Here is a 21,502-nt window from a genome sequence, read left to right on the forward strand (position 1 = left end):
TAGGCGGTCGCCTAGGGTGCCAAATGAGTGGAACTGTTTTTTTACCAACAGGTGTTGTTGTATACAACTTCCGGAAATACACACTTGTTTTCCCTTCTTAGTGTTTTCTTCTCTTTTTCCCCATTGACTTGCATGAGTTTTGATGTGGTTTGTTTTGTCAGTTTTCACCCAACAGCCAAACAAAAAACATTCAATGAATGGCACATTGACCCCCATTTGCTTTTTTTTATCTGGAGTACTGGGCGGATTTTGTCTGGGCTGGAGATATCAACAGAGTGGGCGGGATTCCATGACACATTGCAACGTTTTTGTCAGTTTCTTCCTCCTCACCTTACATGTTTGTGCTTTTTCTTTGTCTTTCTTTCATAGCTTATCTTGCACATGGCTGCTTCCCCCCTGCTACGAATTTTACACAGCTAGCTCATATTCTCCAGGTGAATAACAAGTGCTTCTGTGCAAAATGTAATTCACCTACAGTTGAACATGGAGACATTGAAGCCTTTTGTCTGCAGTGTTTTTGACTGAGCTGTGGACACCAATCACCACAAAGAAATTACTACCTATTTGTATGTTTTTTAATGTTTATTTGTACAGGGACAAGCATATAGCATGAACCAATGCCACATAACACATAGCACAAAACACAAAACTCAACAAGAAAATACATACAAAACAGCACAACATAAACAATGATACAATAACAATTTCATAGAACAACAAGCACCAGATCATTCACGACTACATCTACACCAATGATCCCTCTTTACAATCAATTTGAGTTTAAAATGATCCCAGTCATGATCCATTTTGAGTTCTATGGGTAAGGAGTTCCACACGCTGATCCCCAGGACAGAAAAAGCCGCCTGTCCAAGTGAGGATTTACGAGAGAGCACCTTACAATTCCCGGTAGACGCACCTCTTGTTACTGCAACCCTGAGAGAGAGATACCATGATGTCACTGAGCACATGAGGAGCCTGGTTAGCACATTTAATAAAATTATCAAAACGTAACATATTTAATTTCTTAAGAACATGACAGTGATATGATCTTATTGTCTTCTGTCTAGAATTTTAATTGCTCGATTATAAATCATCATAAGAGGCTTGATTTTTGTACATGATACATTATTTACAGTAATTTTATACTACATGAGTTTATCCACCTAATCGACACACGTTTCTGTGCTTCGACCAAACTTCTGTTCTGTGTGACTGATTTGAATCAATGCTGGAAAGCAGACATCCAGATGTTAAAAGGGCCAGAGGTGAAAATGTAACTTCACATTAGTAAACGTGTTCAGTTGTATGACGTGGATAAACTTACTGAAACTGCTGCTACATACCCAATGCACAATACTGTTGTATACACTCGTCACTTTCACATTCATACATAAAATCTCTTTTTGTATATAGTGTTATATTTTATTCATATCTCATCCCATCTTTATTTAATTTTTTATCTTATATTCTATATTTTATACGACTAGTGTTCGTATTACTGAGCTGACCTGTTTTCTTGTCCAACACATTTGATTGTACCCTTGACCTTGTATGACTACAAATGACCCACATATGTCTAATAAAACTGAACTGAACTGAACTGCTCTATTAATGACTGTAACAGGGAAGAGGTCATGAGTAAAAAAGTGTTTCTCTTAATTCCAGGCAAAATCTTTCCATGAAAAGGCTTCAGTAATAATAGTTCCTATTTTTTTATGATGAAAAATATCTGTACAAAAGACAAAATGCATCTTGTATTATGTCCCACTAATGATACACACTTGAAAACTTATTCTGTATAATATGCAAAGCTGTAGACATACACAACAAACGTCTGCTGTATGTCCAATAATACCTTTTGTACATGTACTACGCTTGTTGTTGCAATAATCCAATTATACATATAAATAGCTACATTAGATATGCACACAAATATTGAAGCTACATAGGAACTCCACACAGACACTACAGAACATAATTTGCTGATAGCCTGAGTTGTTTTTGAAATATTCACTTGACATTTCAGTGGATTTTGTGTGTAAAAAGCTATTAAATCAATCCTTTACCTTGTACCAGTTCATCATTCATCAAGGGTTAAAAAAATCCCACGAGCCTAGATGAATATATGTGTAGCTCTACCAGTCAAGGATTAAGTCTTCCCACAACTTTCAGTTACATAAAAAAAGGTAGAGAAGGAGAAGAGGAACCCAATAACTTCAGATCTAATGGTCAGATGTCCTGTCACGCAGATATTATGTCTCTCAAATTAGGAATGAAACCTAGAAGCACTGAGGTTAAAGGGCTGTAGGAAGTTTAAGTTGAGGTACATGTATACGTTTGCTAATTTGCTGTAATTTAGTAGTTTATAGAAAAAATAAGTAAGTTAATGAAGCATGTGAAGTGTAAAGGCTGTGCACATGTCTCCACGTTTGGCCTATGAATTTGTGTCAAAAAAGGAAATACAGATGAAGAACAGAAAGAAAGATATGACCACAGTTTCCTCAAACTGGCTTTTAGTTTAGCAAGACTCTACATGACCTACACGTGACCTACATAACCTTATACATTAGTCAAACATAATAAGTAATGCTGTTTGTTTAATGGCTTATAAAGGCCCTAATATCCATCTTGAAAATGAAACATTTCCTGGCTGTTTGAGACAGCTGCCATCAGCTCTTGCTCAAATCTGTTGATCTTGATCGTTGTGGTGAGACAAACTCAGACAAAATGTCTGTTAAATGAGGAAGCAGAAAGTTTCTTTTATACATGGATGTTTGCGACAGAACTGATGTTATGCATAAAGCCCTCAGTGATGTACATGGATGGACACAAGCTCCTGCTCTTCTTTTCTAGCTTTTATATGGGGTTTAATTAAAGTGACTAAATGAAACTGATTACAGTCACATCAATTTTGGTGTAGTATTAAATTTCCTGCATGTGGGAAACTCCTTTTCGTGTCAGTCTGGGCGAAGATGCCTTGAATTTATTGCCATCATTATGAATTTCACAGTTTCCTTATTGTGTTCATGGAAAAGGTGAGGTCTGCATTAAACCGGCTTGTATACAAAGTTATTGTTGTCATAAATGGCACAAATGACTCATCACCTCTGCTTCCTGGACCGGGTGAATTACTCTTATTACCAACAGCACTATAAGGCATTGTTGACGCTCTGCCTCACTAAATGATAGTGGTGGAGAGTAACTAGGTAGTTTTGCTCAAGTACTGTACTTAAATACAATTTTGAGGTACTTGTACTTTACTTGAGAATATACTTCCACTTCACTACATTTCAGAGGGAAATATTGTACTTTCTACTCCACCACATTTATTTGACAACTTTAGTTACTTTTCAGATGAAGATTTGACACAACGGACAAGCTTTTAAAATACAACACATTGTTAAAGATGAAACCAGTGGTCTTTTTAGGTTTTGATGTCTAACAAAAAGCAGTGTGTAGTCGGAGTCACATTTCAGATGTCTATGAGTTGTTAACAGCTGCACCAAATAGTGGTTTTTCCCTCTAAACTTCTCACATGCCTTCATTTCAATAAATGTTCATGTGATCCGATATTTCACCAAAAATCAAAGATTAGAGAAAAAGTCCAAAAACTGAAAACAGATTTATGTATCAGTATTTTGTTTTTTCTTCTTTCCTCTCCCATTAATCATCTCATGACCCCTCAGATTTATCTGGTGACCCTTTAGAGGGGCCTGACCCCTAGGTTGGCAGCCACTGGGCTAAACTAGCTAACTGTATCTAAAGTAGCTCAAACTAGCTCCACCTCCAGCAGCTACAACAGTAACATGCTGCTTACACACTGATGCCTCAGTAATTAATAATCTAATAATGTCATATATAATGATATATCAGTCAGAGGGACCAAATGAGTACTTTTACTTTAAGACTTTAAGTATAGTTTACTGCTAATACTTATGTACTTTTACTTAAGTAAGATTTTTCATGCAGGACTTGTAATGGAGTATTTGTTTATTGCCACTGCTAAAACCCGGTGTTCGTGTTTTTAATTATACAATGTTTCTGCTTCTGTCTGTACAGAATTGTTGCTTGATTGTAAAAGTCAAATTTCTCAACAAGTTCACAAGAAAGCGGACGCTCACCAACCATCTCACTGGTGAAATGTGATTTCTTGCTACATCCTGAAGTTGACCAACAATGTTTCAGCCATCGCTGTAAATTTCTACTTCTTGAACTTCCTTCAAAAGAGGAACTGGACACGGTTAGTGCAACTCTCCTGTGCAAGCAGACAAACTGAAATCTCATGTTGAAACTGCTGAAATTAAAAATAGTCTTTCTGGTGCATGAAAATTCCCTTAACATGAGAAGAAACCAAAGAATCATGTTCACTGTCAATCACTTGTATTCACTTTAGTGCAACTTGTTCCTCAGCTTTTTAATTGTGTCTCCTTTTAAACCATTTTAGTTAAAATTTTGTCTGTAAATAAGTTTGAAGTCAAAAGGGTGGATAGTGTGCACATAGTGGGTTCAGGTACAGGACAAACACAGCATACAAATTGGCAGAGGTCGAAACATTGCATCAATGAACTTTTGGGGAGTTTGCACATTTCAGTGTGCACCCAACCTTTCCCTTTTCTTTAAATAATTTTTACACCTCACTAGGTTTAAACAATGGCCAAGGTGGGATGTCCGATCAATCTGCAGGGTGTTTAGGATCCTGATTCAAATTTTGCAGTCAGAAGAGTCATAATTAAATCAAATTCCCAATGAGATCCTGTAGTCTGAACTAGTTAACAATAGAATCCCGAACACTTTGCCGTAATCTGTCATTTAATTTGTAATGGTGTTTTTTAGAGGTTATTTAAGGGTTTTTAGTGTATTGGGCTTATATGATGACAGAATGGCCCACAAATAAGTTGTTCACATTATCAGTAACAATCAGTTAGTTATTGAATGCCAGGCTTTCAAGGGCTCATTTCTCAAACCTCCAGGTTCCTTGTTTTATTATCAATGACCATTTTGTGTGATGACTGTGAAAAAACCATTGTATATAAATACCTCAGACACAGGGCTCCACACCCAAACACTTTTTCAAGGTAAACTTGTGTTTAACCGTATATCTGGCTTTCCTTTTCCTTGTTGTGCAACCATATCTCACACAACCTATTACTTATTTACCTGTGTTCCTGTGTGACTAACACCTTTAGTTAATACACAACTGTTTTGAACTCCTCACTAAAAAGTAAATAAAAATGTGATTAGGGATTTTACTCAGAGGCTAATGATGGATTAACTCAAGATTCAAGAGACTTAATGGCCATTTGCACAGGCACAGGGTACATGAACACTGGAAATCTTCTGCGGTTCACTCATATTACATCATCAACACTTGTTTGCACTCCAACAATTATTCAAAGTAACTGATGGGTAAACTGTGCTCATTAGTATTTTTTATCATTGGAAACAAGTGTTAATGACTTCCTCTTCTCACTGACTTTCTCAAGTTTATCAGTTTCTGTGTGGTAACAGTGGCAATATGGCAACAACAGATGAGTAAACACCACCACAACACTGTCCTAATCCCCTTTATGAAAACAAAAATGAACAAGGCAACAATAAAACCTCTCCTAAGACTATTTGCTCTGGGGAAAAATACTAGAACCAATTAAATTAAATTAATTTAAAAAATCAAATTTAAAAAATATAAGAAAACAGTCCAAACCTCCTTCACGATAAAAAACAGGCTTGAAGGCTAGAAGATTAATGCAAAAAAGTAGACAACATTATTTCTAAAATCTGTCTGTAATGGTCCTTAAAAACACATCTATATTAAAATTATAATAATCAATAAGAGTATGGTTTATTCATATAGCTTCATGTTAAAATACTAAAAAGCTAACAAACTGATATCATCACTGTTACTGTTACTGATGTCCATTATCACCACTTCCAGTAGCACTTGTTATGTGCCTTATTATATTGTTTTCTAAATAATAAAGAACATATCTCTTATCAACTGACCAAAAACAATAACTGATAAGAACAAAAGATTTCCCTCAGCAAAGTGACAAGGAACAAGGAACTGTTTTTTACCGCCTGTGACTTCACCTGGACAACCCAGGGGGGCGAGGCCTCAGTGTATAAAAAAGAATGACAACAGGTCGGGACAACACAGCATACTCCAGATCTCAAAGATCATCTGCAATCTTCACAGGTACCTTCACTGGCACAGGTAATGAGATTTCTTTTTCTTTGTTTGGATGCTTTATAGATTTTTATTCGTATTTGTGTGTGCATCTTAACAAATGCAGTGAATGTAGTTTTAGTGCTAATAAATTGTGTTTGATTGTTTGTTTCAGAGATGCTTTTCTCTGTCCTTCTTTTGCTGGGCATCTGCCTGGTGCCGGCTCACGCCGAGCAAGCAGGTAGACTACATCGTTCACACTGCAGACACATTTCTAATTTCTATTTATACCTGAATTTGTCTGTGTTACATCAATGTATAGTCAACTTTCAAATCCTTTGGTTAAATGCGTTGTTTCTTTGCAGGAAAATATCTCGGCAGTCCTTTCCTTCAAGACTGTTTTGAGGAGGCAAAGAAAATTGTGGATGATGCATACAAGTACTCCAGGGAAGAGTGAGTTCATTTTAAGGCTTCATTTCATCTCACAGAGTAAAAAACAAGATTATTTGTCAGATTAATTCTGCATAAATGTAAAATTAAAAGCTTTTTCTTTGGCAGGCAAGCTATTATTTACAGTAACTCTGTAGCTCAGTAATTGTAAGTTACAGAACCTCCATTAGGACCACAATTTAGGACTTAAGTATTCAACTGTGTGACTTTTTCTCCTCCAGGAGTCTGCGTCGAGTCCGCAGGGATGTGGTGAGACCTCAAGATATTCTTCGTCTCCTGAAGCAGCCTCGTGGAGACACACGCTCAGCTGTGAGATCTGCAGACTACATGGGACAAACCCTCCGTCTGGTGCACGACAGGGTGCACCATGTGCACAAACGCTCACTCAACGCAACAGGTCAGACACGGCACACAGCACCCAAACAAAAAAAGACACACACAAACATATTGTTTTTGTGACAACTTTTCCTGGTTCTGGTTGAGGGTCTGAGGTTTATTCTTTCATAAAGATGGCATTGTGAAGCACTTCAAAGCTGTAATTAAGGACTAGACATAAATTAGACAGACATGCATACACACTGGAAACCCATTAAATGTGTCTTCTGAATCTTTTAGATTTGCTCACTACAGAGGACCTGGAAAGGCTTGCCGCTATAACTGGATGTGCTGCTCGAACCAGAATTCCATCCTGCCGTACCACACAAAACATTAACAAGTATCGCACAATCACAAGCGTCTGCAACAACCTGTAAGAGATACTTGAATATCATACTTTATATTAAACATGTTAGAGTGAAAAGGGTTTGCTTCTGTATTTTGTCTGCTATAACACCATCATACATACAGTTTTACATGCAAATATTATTTTTATGTAAACTGAAACCTTAAGTTTAAATTCTTTTCTCAAAAAACTTAACCAGGCATATTTTAATTTCCTAAATTTCTGCATTTTGGTCACCTGTTTTGACTTTTTGCTTTCCAGTTATATTTAGGAAAAAAAGTTAAGTTTGTGTTTAATTAAGGGCAACTTGGCAAGAATTGGTTGATTTTGTGACAGAATCTCTTAGATTTAACAGTGCTTACTTTGAGAGAAAATGCTTGTGAAATACACCAAAATGTCTTAGGCCATTCACCGCAGAAGATGTGTCCACTTTTCTGGGATTTCTCAAGCAGTGTTTCTAAACATGGACATTTCTTGTTCGCTTTTAGAAACAAACCTCGCCTCGGAGCCTCCAACACTCCCTTCCGCCGCTGGCTGCCTGCTGAATATGACGATGGCATCTCCCAACCAAAAGGATGGAACAACCGAAGGATCAACAACTTCCTGCTCCCCCTGGTACGATCTTGATGACAGTCGCTTAAAAGACAGTTTTATTGAGAAATACTGATATGAATTGAAACCAACCATTTCTGCTCTGATCTCAGGTCCGACAAGTGTCCAATAACATCCTCAGTACAAATGACAGAGGTGTGGTTAGCGACAGAGAATTCACTCACATGGTGACCTTGTTTGGCCAGTGGAACGACCACGATCTCACCTTCACGCCCTTCTCCCCCAGCATCCGCTCCTTTAGTAATGGGGTGAACTGTGATGAAAGCTGTGAGCGAACTGAGCCGTGCATCCCCATCGCGGTTGGTGTCAAAACTCAAACTCAAACCCAAACACTTGGATGTTGTTTTCACTAAAAGATTCTGTCCATAACCTTTTGACTTCTGTCTCCTAAAAACAGATTCCTCCCAATGACCCCCGTATTCCCCCAGGCCCAGAGAGCTGCATCCCTTCGTTTAGATCAGCCCCTGTTTGTGGAACAGGATTCTCAGCCTACAATTTTGGCGGAGAGCCCAACAAGAGAGAGCAGATCAATGCCCTGACAGCCTTCCTGGATCTCAGCCAGGTTTACGGCTCTGAGGACAAGCTTGCCCTCTTTCTTCGTGACCTCGATAGGGATGGTGGGCTGTTGCGAGTGAATACAAATTTCACAGACAACGGGCGTGAGCTGCTGCCCTTCCACCCTATGCAGGTGAAAATGTGTGCCACTCGCGGAAGAGTCACCAACAGCACAAATGCCAGAGAAGTGCCCTGTTTCATTGCAGGTCAGTCATCTTGGCTTTATAAATAATACTTAATTAATGTTTAGTAGATAGTAATAATTTGAGTTGCCAGGTTGTGAAAAAAAAACTGTTGTGCCTCCTCTAGCATAACATCTGTCTAAATTTTCTTGATGATTGGAAAAAAAGTGAGAAAACCATGATCCTTTATTGATGAATTATTAACCTTTATAACAGCCTTGATGGCTTATTAGAAAATAAATATTTGATAAAGCGTCATGTTTTTGTCACTTTATAAAAAAGACATCAGGTCTGCAGTTATAAATGTTGGTAAATCATGGTGGTAGTTTTCAATATAATAATCCATCAAGTGTGCATTTTAATAATTTGTTCAAACTGTTCAAAAAAATAATGCAAGAAATATGAGAGTCTTCATATCTAATGGCCGTTTCACGATGATCCATATGAACTTTTTCTGATCTGCTGCCCTGTATTTTTGGTTACGTTTAGGCATCTAAATCTACTTTGTTGAGGTTAGGAAACCTTGATTTCAACAGAAATCAAGGTTGACTGTTGGTAGGAAACAGGATGTGAACTTCTATCTTTGATGTCAAAATCACACATTTTGCATGCACAGCCATGCACCCTGACCTCCAGGTCTTTGCTATTGGAAATGTAAACATAGGTCATTTGAGCATTTAAACATTTTTTTTTCTGGTGAAAACTGTCGGGCCATTAAAAGTAAATTAACTAAGCTAATTAAAAAGAGAAAGCAAGCTACATTTTTCTAATTTATGGCAAGTAGCCGATATGAGGGGGGGATGAGGGGATATGCCATCCCCCTTGTTAGCAAAACGACCAAAATGCAACCTCCTTGTTAACCTTCCATCCCCCCTCTCCATCCCCTAGTAGCAGAGAGAGTGCAGGGATAGAGAGGTTGTTTAGTTGAATATGTTAGTCTGGTCGGTCTGACACATTGATCCTTTATCTGACTGAGATTTGTGCAAGTTAGAATCTATGGCCCAGTCAATGGCTCTGAAATATCAGTAGCATAACTGTGCTGTGTATTGATAAATCCATGGCGCTATCTGTGGTGCTGAAGTAGCAGACGGATTTGCAATTGCACCTTTTTCTCTCTGTCCTGCCCCTCTGTTAGTTTCATCTTGGATCTACAATATTTTCTAAACTATATATTATAAATAGTCAATTATATACTATATTGTAGTCTATATACTCTATAGAGTAGTGTCACCTTCATGAGTAGCAACGTGCAATCACAGAAATATTCAGACCAAGCCACCTCTGTAACAAAATATTTTAGGGGAGACATGAATACAGATATTGTTTTTACTATATTATTTACTAAAGTATTAATGAATTCACTAAATAATTTATTATTTACAACTCACAATAGAAATAGGTGCCAAACATCTGAATCTAAAGAGGAAATTAACTCCTCTGATCAAGGATAATATTTGATGCCTGCTGCATTTCTGTCCTTAAGGTGATACCCGTGTGGATGAGAACATCGCTCTGACCTCCATCCACACACTGTTTTTGCGCGAGCATAACCGCCTGGCTCGACAACTAAAGAGATTAAACCCACACTGGGACAGTGAGACGCTCTACCAAGAGGCTCGCAAGATCATGGGTGCTTACACACAGGTAGCTAAACCTGAGAATCATTAAGCATATACATTTATATTTTCATCTCCAAAGTATGTGTCATACAGAATAAACAATAATAAACCCCCCTCTGTGTCTATCAGGTGTTTGTGTTCCGGGACTACCTGCCACACATTGTGGGTGACGAAGCAATGAAAAGACAGCTTGGCCGTTACCCAGGCTACAATCCCAACACTGACCCCAGCATCTCCAATGTCTTTGCAACAGCAGCCTACCGCTTCGCCCACTTGGCCATTCAGCCGTTCTTGTCCCGTCTGGATGCCAACTTCAGAGAAAACCGTCAGTTCCCTAATGTCCCCTTGTTCAAGGCCTTCTTTACCCCCTGGAGAATCATCTTTGAGGGTGAGTTGTACAAAAAAAAATCTAACTTATGAGTCACTCTGTCTTAAACTGTCACCTTAATATATCATACTGTTTTTTCTCTCCAGGTGGCATTGACCCTCTGCTGAGGGGTCTGATTGACCGTCCTGCTAAGCTGAACACTCAGGATCATATGATGGTTGATGCTCTGAGGGAGAGGTTGTTCCAGTTTGTGATGGAAATGGCTTTGGACCTGGGTTCTCTCAACATGCAGAGGGGACGTGATCATGGCTTGCCTGGTACATTCCTCACTGATTTTCAGACTTTGAATTTTCTGCTTAAAGTTTCATTTATCCTCATGCTTCTTGTTGCTCTTGTTGTTCACTCCACTAGGCTACAACGCCTGGCGCAAGTTCTGTGGCCTGTCACAGCCCAGGAACCAGGTAGAGCTTGGTCGGGTTCTGAACAACAGCAACCTGGCCCGCAGACTTCTGCAGCTCTACGGTACACCTGACAATATCGATGTCTGGCTGGGAGGTGTTGCAGAGCCGTTTGTCCGCGGTGGCCGTGTGGGGCCTCTGTTTGCCTGTCTTATCGCAAACCAGTTCAAGAATATCCGCCAAGGTGACAGGTCAGTATGTCAACTAATACATTTTGTTTTGTTTGTTTTGTTTCTTTCATTTTCAAACATATACATTTTTCAATGTTTGTCTGATATAGTCAGTTATTTTATCAATTTATATCAAATGTCTGCTGCTGACTGATTACACTATCACAAAATAAATGTCTTCTTTTGAAATAGGCTGTGGTACCTGAACCCGGGTGTCTTCACTCCGAGACAGAGGTCTACCCTGTCCAGTGCTTCCCTGTCCAAGATCATCTGTGACAACACCGCCATCACTTCCGTCCCCAGAGACGTATTCAACCTTCAGACACGCAGGACCCGCTGCACCTCCATCCCCGGTCTGAATCTGGCGGCCTGGAGGGAGAGACCATGTACAGGGAACTCAGGTGAAACATCACACGGCCAAACATTTTTGCTGCAGGGGGAGCTCTAAACATTCACAAATTCACTCATTTGTCACCCACTATATTTTTCATTCTGTGTTTAACATGGGTTGTTTATTTCTTCACTATATATTCTTTCATATATACTATCACCTGTATATATGAAAATCATTCTTCATATGTGGTGTTTGACCTTGCAGGCCCGGGTGATGATAACTGTGATGAAGTCAGTAGATCACAGGTTGGTGTTAACAAGTGGTATTCACATTTCAACAGCACAATGAAGCCACACCTCCTTTAATTACGCATTCAGATCATGCAAACACTTGTTGTTCTTAACTTTTTGTCACTAACTTGGTGAAAGGGGTCCTTACTCCAAAAGAAAACATTCATGGTTCACTGATGCAAGCACATTTTGAGAAATTTCTTAAATCATGAGGCTAAATAAGCTTAACTTTTATCTCTTCTTGATATGCAGGATGCAGGTTCATTTCCGGACCCCATGGACCACCAGGAACCCCTGGACAACGAGGTAGTAGAAGTAATTGAACACAGGGTATAGATGAGTTAACAGCAGGATTTTGCAAGCCTATTTTTTAAACAAATCAAGTTATACCAACAGTGTTATTCAGCTTAGACTTGCAGGTTGTTTTAACATCCAAAAAACAGCTGGGATTAAGACCCACAGGAGCTTTAAAAAGATAATTTAAAAAAGTAGTTGGCAACCAGCTGAACTATGGGTAAGTAAGCTTAACTTATACTTCTTCTTGATATGCAGGATGCAGGTTCATTTCCGGACCCCGTGGATTACCAGGAACCCCTGGACAACGAGGTAGTGTGTTCATCCGTTTGCACATCTTTTATGTTGCTGAATGTCCTCTTAAAAGCTCAAAATGTTTATTTAAGATCAAAACTGAACACATACTGACACGATAACAAGTCACAGATGTTAAAATTTTCATTTTTATCTATCAGTTTTACAATGATTGAACGTGGCAATGACTCTAAATTATAATAATAAATAAATTAAAAGGGTAACAAAGCACTTTTCATTTAGCACAACACATTTATGAAAATTTCTAGTCATTGAACACAGGGTTATAGATGAGTTAACAGCAGGATTTTGCAAGCCTATTTTTTAAACAAATCAAGTTATACCAACAGTGTTATTCAGCTTAGACTTGCAGGTTGTTCTAGCATCAAAAATACAGCTGGGATCAAGACCCTCAGGAGCTTTGAAAAGATCATTTAAAAAAGTAGTTTTGGCAACCAGCTGAACTATGGGTAAATAAGCTTAACTTATACTTCTTCTTCATATGCAGGTTGCAGATTCATTTCCGGACCCCGTGGACTACCAGGAGCCCCTGGACAACGAGGTAGTGTGTTCATCCGTTTGCACATCTATTATGTTGTTGCATATCTTATAAAAAGCTCAGAATGTTTATTTAATATCAAAACTAAACACATACTGACACGATAACAAGTCACAGATGTTAAAATTTTCATTTCTATCTATCAGTTTTACAATGATTGAACGTGGCAATGATTCTAAATTATAATAATAAATAAATTAAAAGGGTAACAAAGCACTTCTCATTTAGCACAACACATTTATGAAAATTTCTAGTCATTGAACACAGGGTTATAGATGAGTTAACAGCAGGATTTTGCAAGTCTACTTTTTAAACAAATAGATTTACACAAACAGTGTTATTCAGCTTAGACTTGCAGGTTGTTTTAGCAAAAAAAAATACAGCTGGGATCAAGACCCTCAGGAGCTTTAAAAAGATCAAAAAAGTAGTTTTGGCAACCAGCTGAACTATGGGTAAATAAGCTTAACTTATACTTCTTCTTCATATGCAGGTTGCAGATTCATTTCCGGACCCCGTGGACTACCAGGAGCCCCTGGACAACGAGGTAGTGTGTTCATCCGTTTGCACATCTATTATGTTGTTGCATATCTTATAAAAAGCTCAGAATGTTTATTTAATATCAAAACTAAACACATACTGACACGATAACAAGTCACAGATGTTAAAATTTTCATTTCTATCTATCAGTTTTACAATGATTGAACGTGGCAATGATTCTAAATTATAATAATAAATAAATTAAAAGGGTAACAAAGCACTTCTCATTTAGCACAACACATTTATGAAAATTTCTAGTCATTGAACACAGGGTTATAGATGAGTTAACAGCAGGATTTTGCAAGTCTACTTTTTAAACAAATAGATTTACACAAACAGTGTTATTCAGCTTAGACTTGCAGGTTGTTTTAGCAAAAAAAAATACAGCTGGGATCAAGACCCTCAGGAGCTTTAAAAAGATCAAAAAAGTAGTTTTGGCAACCAGCTGAACTATGGGTAAATAAGCTTAACTTATACTTCTTCTTGATATGCAGGCTGCAGATTCATTTCCGGGCCCCGTGGACTACCAGGAACCCCTGGACAATGAGGTAGTGTGTTCATCCATTTGCACATCTATTATGTTGTTGCATATCTTATAAAAAGCTCAGAATGTTTATTTAATATCAAAACTAAACACATAGTGACACCATAGCAAGTCACAGTCATTTAAATTTTTATTTTATCAGTTTTACTTAGAACATGACGATGGTGCCAAATTATAATAATGAATTATAAGCACAGGGTTATAGATGAGTTAACAGATGGGTTAACCAAAAATACAGCTGGGATCAAGACCCTCAGGAGCTTTAAAAAGATCATTTTAAAAAGTAGTTGGCAACCAGTTGAACTATGGGTAAAATTTTCTAGAGTTGTTCATGATATGGAAGCAGAGACATCCATATTTTGGATCAGTGCAAAACTGTCATCAGTTTTGTCTTTTAAAATATTCTATGTTGACAGCACAAAGTAAGGCAATTTTATTTGTATAGGCCTAACACAAGGGAATTTAAAATGTTTAAAAAGGCATTAAGAGAAGAAAATAAAAGAAACACAGGGCACCTAAATATGATTTTAAAAGAATGAAATAAAATACTATATAAAAATAAGAAAAAATGGATTTAAAACAGAATAAACAGAAAAAATGAAAGATTACAGGTCAGTGTAACAAATAAATGTGACTTTGGAATTCATTAGCAAACAAATAACTGTTAATATAGCATCAATCAATTTATTTTATCAAATTAGATCAAAGGTGAAAATGTGGGTAGTTAGACGGAACCTAATTGTGACAAACCTACAATAAGCTGTACGTTTTACAATATTTTAAAGTAATCTTTACTTTTGTTTCTCTACAGATCCCGCAGGACCCCCTGGCCTGAGAGGCCCTCCTGGATCACCAGCAGTCAGCATCAATGCCATACAGCCACAATCTGCCTTCTCCATCCGCCTGGGCGAGTACAATCCATCCTCTGAGAAAATCATTTGTTTCCGTCAGGTTATCCACAACAAACAGAACCACTACAGCACACAGACAGGTGTATTCACATGCATCATCCCTGGTGTCTATAAGTTCAGCTTCCTCTGCACATCCTTCACCGGTGCAGGAAGTGTAGACCTGTGGTGTAACAAAGAATTGGTGCTTCGCGGTTTCAAGGTGTATCAGGGAGGCCGCTACTTGTCATCAGGGGACACAACGCTCCGGCTGGAGAGGGGAGATCAAGTGACGAGACCTCAGGCCTGAGCCCCAAAAGCTTCTTCTCGGGACACCTGCTTTTCACTGTGTGACACAACCACGTTTATTTTCATTACTCAGCCACTCTGCACTGAACTTCACTCTCTAATTACTCAGGTAATATCAAATGTCTATTATTAACAATTTACTTTTTCTTTGGGCCCACTGGACCAGATTAGTGCACACCATACAACAATGTTTTACATTTTACTGAAGAACAAACAAATTTTCAATAGCTTTAGCAAGTAGCCTAATCAACATGAAATATGATTGCCACAAATGTGTTATATCATGCCTACACTCTGTTACAGCATGCAGTCTATTGGACAGAGAACTTGTTAGTTACCAATTTTAATGGTGGGATTTACCAGTATTATTATGAATATTTTATGCACTGATGAAAATTATGTGAGCCTTGAAAATATTGCTTGTGCTTTGTTTGTGAGGCTTTTTTTTTTACTGTAACTTTCTTATCTGTTGTATTTTGAATGCAATAAAGAAACTGTGCTGCAACAAATAGTGTGTTCATGTTCTTATTATGAGACATCAAGAATTATCTCATGTACATCTTACAGTATGTTTATCACAAGAAGAGAGAGGAGAAGACTACCCAAAATGTAATATACTGCTGTGAAATTGGTCTTATTTAGTATTTTAACACAGTATGAAACACATAAGGATAAACATACAGAGCATTAAGTTCCATTTGTGCAAAAAAAACACAGGAAGATAGTGTACAAATGGAAAATAGTTTACACTGTTTACAAGTTTACACCGTTTTCTTAGCTCCATGTATGTGTTTCTACAATTTGAACAAAACAGCTCAGTTATTTCTACCATTGTCTTCAGTAATCAAAATGTAACAACAATGTGCAATCGTCTGTAAAAATGATTTTAATGTTCTGAATATCTCCTGTAGATGGAGCCCTCATTCTTTTTTAAACAACAAAAAAAGAATGATAAATGTGACATAACTGGTTCATTCTGAATACTGAGCCTTGAAAGAGCAAGGCAAAACACAAAGTTATAAGTTTCAGACTACATTAGGAGTTGTGAATATGTTTTCTATACTAATTGCTGCTGGGTGAAAAACTTTGATTTTATGTAAGATTTTATGTACATTTATACTGTTTAATCATTTTAAACATGTTGCTTAAGTGACTGAAGGTCTTATTTTTAATTTCAATGCTACAAGAATCTAGACATTTGATGGATTTTCTCTAATTGATTTACCTGATATTTCAAAGGGGAGCTCCACTGATTTTACACATCAAGATCAGTCTACTGGTCATGAGGCGTACAACAACAAGCCTGTTGTATAATATCTTCTGTGGCGCTGGAGGGAGCTTTCAGAAGTTTGAAAAAAACACTTCTTGGCCTTGGAGACTAAATGTTTTTAACAGAAACACTGAATTACAAACTGATGCTGTCAAGTTTGAAAGACACAGGCATTCACCAGGTGGGAAGAATCAAATGAAAGATGCTATATGCATCATGGGAAATGTAGGATTCAGCACTTTTGGAGCTTGAGCTCATTCTGGGAATTAAAAGTCAGGATATCGCTGCCTCTGCTGCTTCAATTTTGATCATTCTTCCTTTAATACTTCTCACACAAGTCCCCTCCCTTTATGGCAGTGCAATACTAAATTGGTGGAATATCCCTTTAATGCTTTAGTTCAGTGATAAGGTACAGGGCAGCCTGAACACCTGGCCAAGAAATCCCAAACTCCATGAATCAATCTGTGAGCAGAAGAAAATAATAAACAGTCTTTTCATTTAACTTGAAGAGACTCAGTGCTGCATTAAAGAACATTCCTCAGGAGACACAGTGCAGTTTGTGGTTTGTTTGCCAGTTCATTAAAATTAGAAATCACATCATTCCACATGGTAACTTTCTAAATGTAACAGGAAGATCCAACCACCATAGCATATGAGCATTTAAATACAAGACTGGAAAACTGGAGTTTCAAGGCTTGAAATGTGATTTATGTGTACATAGCCACACTGTTTATTCTGCTATGGTCTTCTGCTATGGAAAATAGACATATAAATCACTGCTGGAAATAAAGACTGCAATATTGCACAGAGTCACAGAAGAACAAATAAATCTCTTTGTCATTGGATTAACTGGAATCTCCGTCTACATCCCTGCGGCTGTGATGAGAAGAGATAGTGGGAGTGAAAAAACAAGGACATCTGTAAATCACAGCACAATGTTAAGTTTGTTCGGTTGTGTCTTGGTGAAGCACTCCTCCTCCTGGTTGCAAAGTGTACAGTGTATGTGCAGAGTGCCACGTAGTCCACCAGACTCTGTGTGTGTGTGTGTGTATGTGTGTGAGAGTGTGGTGCGGACCCTAACCAAGAGTAATGGAAACCCAGTATTTATAAAAGAGGAGAAAATATTTGAATTGTCTGTTTCTATCATAGAGCTTTCAGCTGAACTGAATCTCGCTGATATGAGGCTGAGTTTTAAACAAAAAAAAAAAAACTAGGGGAAATCTGCTATTAGGAGGAAATGTAAGGGCATCTAAGAGTGTAAACAAACTGTGAAGGAGATTAGCAGAAGCAGAGATGTCATGCGATAGTACTTGTAGAGTTTTACATAGAGATATGTGATAGAAGTGTCCTGGGAATAGATCAGAGGAAGCAGGCCTTGCACTGGATGGTTTGATAGATGTGTGTGGTCCTGTTTCACTTAGATGAGATCATGGTGCTCAGATGGCAATACATAATCATATACGCATGAAAAAAAATTGCGCATATTTTCAAATTAACGCCATATATTTGCGAAAAAACGCACTACGTCCTCAACTTCAAAAACAAAGCTACCAAATGTGAAGCAGAGTCGATCCTCTACCATAGCAGTGATGGATTTCATGCCCATAAGAATATATTTAATAAAATATGTCTATCTGGCTTAAATCTAGACGTTGGCTGCTGTAAGTGCTTAAATGTAGGTTTCACGTCTCAGGCAAAATGACAAATGTCTGCCAGATGTTGACTCAATGATGGCACTGAAAAATTGGTGTTGGTTTTATGGTAAATTTAGCAACATGAAAGGATGGAGATCTTTTTTTTCCTCTTTACTCAATGACGTGTCTTATGCAGGAGGCCCTGTCACTATTTTCCCTCCTTATTGTGCAACTCAGACGTGGATTTATTCAAATTCTTTAAGCTCGATCAAGTGCCCAAAAAATCGGGTGAATTCTAGCAACGTGGACAAAAGAACTCGGCTAATTCCTTGCAGATGTGTCTCTGAGCTGTGAGTGAGTGTGTGTGTGTGTGTGTGTGTGTGTGTGTGTGTGTGTGTGTGTGTGTGTGTGTAAGGGAGCACTATGCTGCCCTCACTGGAGAGAAGAGGACCCTGCATGAAGAAAGTTCAATGAATTACGAGCAAAAAACATCAGTGACCCAGTACAGCTGGTTCTGACTGTCTGTCTGGTGTTCCAGGGAAAAGAGAAAAGCAGGCAATCCAGAAACATGTGCACATAGTTTTCACTCTCTGGAGGAAAAGTTGGTATGCAGAATCACAGAAGTGTATGTTAGTCATCCTCAAAGCAAAAACACGACGGTGCCTTGGCCAAGAAAAGTACATTAATTGTTTTATACTGGGGACAAATACTTGAAAGTAAAACTGCTAGGAGGCATCTCTGAAGACAAAACAGGAAACATTTACAAAACAGCAGTTAGATTCATTGCTGATGTTGAAAAGAGTGTGTAGGTCAATCATTTTTTTGTCAGTTCTTTCCATTATATCTCTTTTTTCAAGTCTAGTTTATCTATGATTCATGAGTTACAGGCATCCTCACTCTGGAGGGAGGAGACATTTTCAGGAGTTCATATAACTCCACTTGGCTTATATTCACCCCCACAGCTTACACAAGCTGCAATGTAGCACGTGACTGTATGCCCTCTATTATCCAAGAACAATACAACTGGCTTAACTGTAATTTACAGCACGAGTTAATCACTTTATACTCTACCATTAAATAGAAGCCCATTCTCACAAGCTGAAGTATTTATAGTCTCACTTTTGGTTCTTGATCTCTTTTTCAGCTACTGTTTAGACAGAGTTTGAGAAGAATCCTAAATGTCTGATTTAATTAATAAATCACCATCACAATGTGTATTTTTTAAAGTCCCTGAAAACTGGGTTACCTCTAAAGTAGTTCTCTATTATGTTAAAATACCTGTATTTACTATATAAGAAAATATGCAACAATCAAAGTTAAAGGTTCCCTTTTTCACCAATTGTAGTGCAATGGAGAAGTTATGAGTTGGCCCCCCTTTTTTTATGCAATGAAAACTCACAAAATCTTACAAGAAAACTCCACAGGGCACCTTTAAATTTTTTCTAAAATATCCAAAGTATTTGCTTCATCTGAGCAGCGTGGATGTGGCTGATTGACAGTGGCTCAGTAACAGATGCAAACAACTGCCCTCAGATTTAGATCCAAATGTTGTCCTGATGAAGTCCTGATTGGTGCACAGAAGTACGTCCAGTCTGCGTCAAGTCAGTGAGAGGAGCAAACAAAAAACAGCACAGATGGAAATCTGTTGTGTGAAATAGCCAGGAATATTTCAAATTTGGCATAAAACTGTGTGTTCTTAAAGGAACCAATCAGTGATAGTAAAACATCATCCATTTATGGAGCAGTGGTGGTTTAAAAGTAGGGCATGCTCAAAATGAACTAGTTACACCTTAAGGAAAAAGTGTTTATAGCTGTTCTGGAGGGACACACTCAAAGGCAGGACAAAGAGAAGAGCAGGACACGATAATTGTTCAAATGAGGATAATGATGAACACTTTTACACGGTCTTTCCTCTAACACATTCATGATGTTGCACTCATTTACAGACGCAAAGAGTGACAGAAGTAATAGTGTGATGAAAGAAAAAAGAGAGCTTGAGAGAGAAACCCTGTCTAATTTCTCAGTCACACACACCTGACCGATCACTGAGAAGTGGATGCGATTGTGAGATTGTTATTTTCAGAGAGTTACAAAAATTGCAGGACTTTGCCCTCCCAATTTCCACATCGAAGAGGTGTGTGTCCGACAAGCACTTCAGTTCAAGTATACTGACACCGTAAAAGACCAGCTTGTGACCAGATGGTCGCCTGTTCAATCCTAGGTGTGGCTGGATAAATCTGAGTGGAAAGTGAAAGAGCAGCACTTGCCTCATTAACACCATGGAGGTGCCCTTGAGCAAGGCCCTTAACCCCGACTGCTCTGGTGGAGCTGCTCACGATTACACAGACATATTTGACTGGGCAGCTTCCAGGTGTAAATGTGTGAATGTGAACATTCCTGGAAAAGAGAGCGTTGCTCTTAGCGATACTCCTGGATAAATAAAATGAATTCATTCATTAAAAATGAATTGATCCAAATGGTATTATGTTGGTAATGACAGAGCCACTTGACTTTGTGTGGTTTGTACAGTGTCTCTGTCTTTCTATCAGCAACTACTTATGGTTTTGGCACTATTTGTGCTTTTCCAGTAATGGATTCAGAGTACTAGTGTATAGTCACAGACAAAAAAAGACTAAATCTGAAGAAATAAATACATGTAGATAACGCGTGTATACTTTGTCTAAGGCGAGACTATGATCTAAGAGCTCTTCCCAAAAGACAGATATACTGCCTCAGATACTGATAAGAAGATGTCAGGCAGCACTCCAATGTTACAATCATCTGCCCCCTTGTGTCTTGATATGGGACACTGTCACTGATCTGTTATAAGATCACAGAAGATATTTACATGATTTTGTCCTGTATTTGTCTGTTGGGAAAATCTCTTGCTGCCTTATTTTATTTTCTGTTTCTCTTTGGCTCCATTTTTAAATGAAGAAATATCTGAAAACTCCTCTGATGTAATCAAAAATCTCTGCTTAAAAAAAACTGTGAAACTATGACAATTTGCTGGGGTTTAGCAGCAGCCACCCTGCAGTCAATTGCGTAGATGCATGAAAGAATTTACTGGTTTTCTAGACAGAGGAAAATGAAAACCTTGCATTTAGTTTCCCAAGCTATGCATTATAGTGCTGGTGTTAACACCAGGACGGTGAATTGACGGGGCTGCAGCAAATGACTTAGATGTATCAAGAGAGGAGTGTGGAGTCAATGCGGCCAGTCTGCCACCAGACACAGTAATACAGATATCAAGTGTCACCACAGTCTCATGTTGTTTATTGCTCAGAACATA

At 38.2% G+C, this 21,502-nt stretch overlaps 1 protein-coding gene across 8 annotated transcripts; it reads left to right on the top strand.

Moving 5' to 3' along the window:
- The first annotated feature begins 6,143 nt into the window (after positions 1–6,143).
- Positions 6,144–20,442, top strand: mpx (myeloid-specific peroxidase). 8 transcript variants are annotated; one of them, XM_044334508.1, is made up of 20 exons: positions 6,144–6,211; positions 6,339–6,404; positions 6,529–6,616; positions 6,835–7,010; positions 7,229–7,361; positions 7,823–7,949; positions 8,039–8,245; positions 8,344–8,707; positions 10,167–10,327; positions 10,432–10,690; positions 10,777–10,947; positions 11,042–11,279; positions 11,451–11,659; positions 11,857–11,897; positions 12,135–12,188; positions 12,435–12,488; positions 12,979–13,032; positions 13,520–13,573; positions 14,061–14,114; positions 14,922–15,043. In XM_044334508.1, the coding sequence occupies exons 2-20, from the start codon at positions 6,341–6,343 to the stop codon at positions 14,943–14,945; spliced, it is 2,532 nt and encodes an 843-aa protein (XP_044190443.1). In that variant the 5' UTR covers positions 6,144–6,211; positions 6,339–6,340; the 3' UTR covers positions 14,946–15,043. The 8 variants fall into 8 exon arrangements, 7 of the variants coding, with proteins under 7 accessions (XP_044190443.1, XP_044190446.1, XP_044190444.1 ...); XR_006398916.1 differs by lacking the exon at positions 13,520–13,573 and adding an exon at positions 20,432–20,442 and having other exon boundaries at positions 6,150–6,211; positions 14,922–15,286; XM_044334511.1 differs by lacking the exon at positions 14,061–14,114 and having other exon boundaries at positions 6,150–6,211; positions 14,922–15,815.
- The last annotated feature ends 1,060 nt before the right edge of the window (positions 20,443–21,502 follow it).

The sequence above is a fragment of the Thunnus albacares genome, chromosome 18, assembly GCF_914725855.1.
Source record: "Thunnus albacares chromosome 18, fThuAlb1.1, whole genome shotgun sequence".
Classification (NCBI taxonomy): Eukaryota; Metazoa; Chordata; class Actinopteri; order Scombriformes; family Scombridae; genus Thunnus; species Thunnus albacares.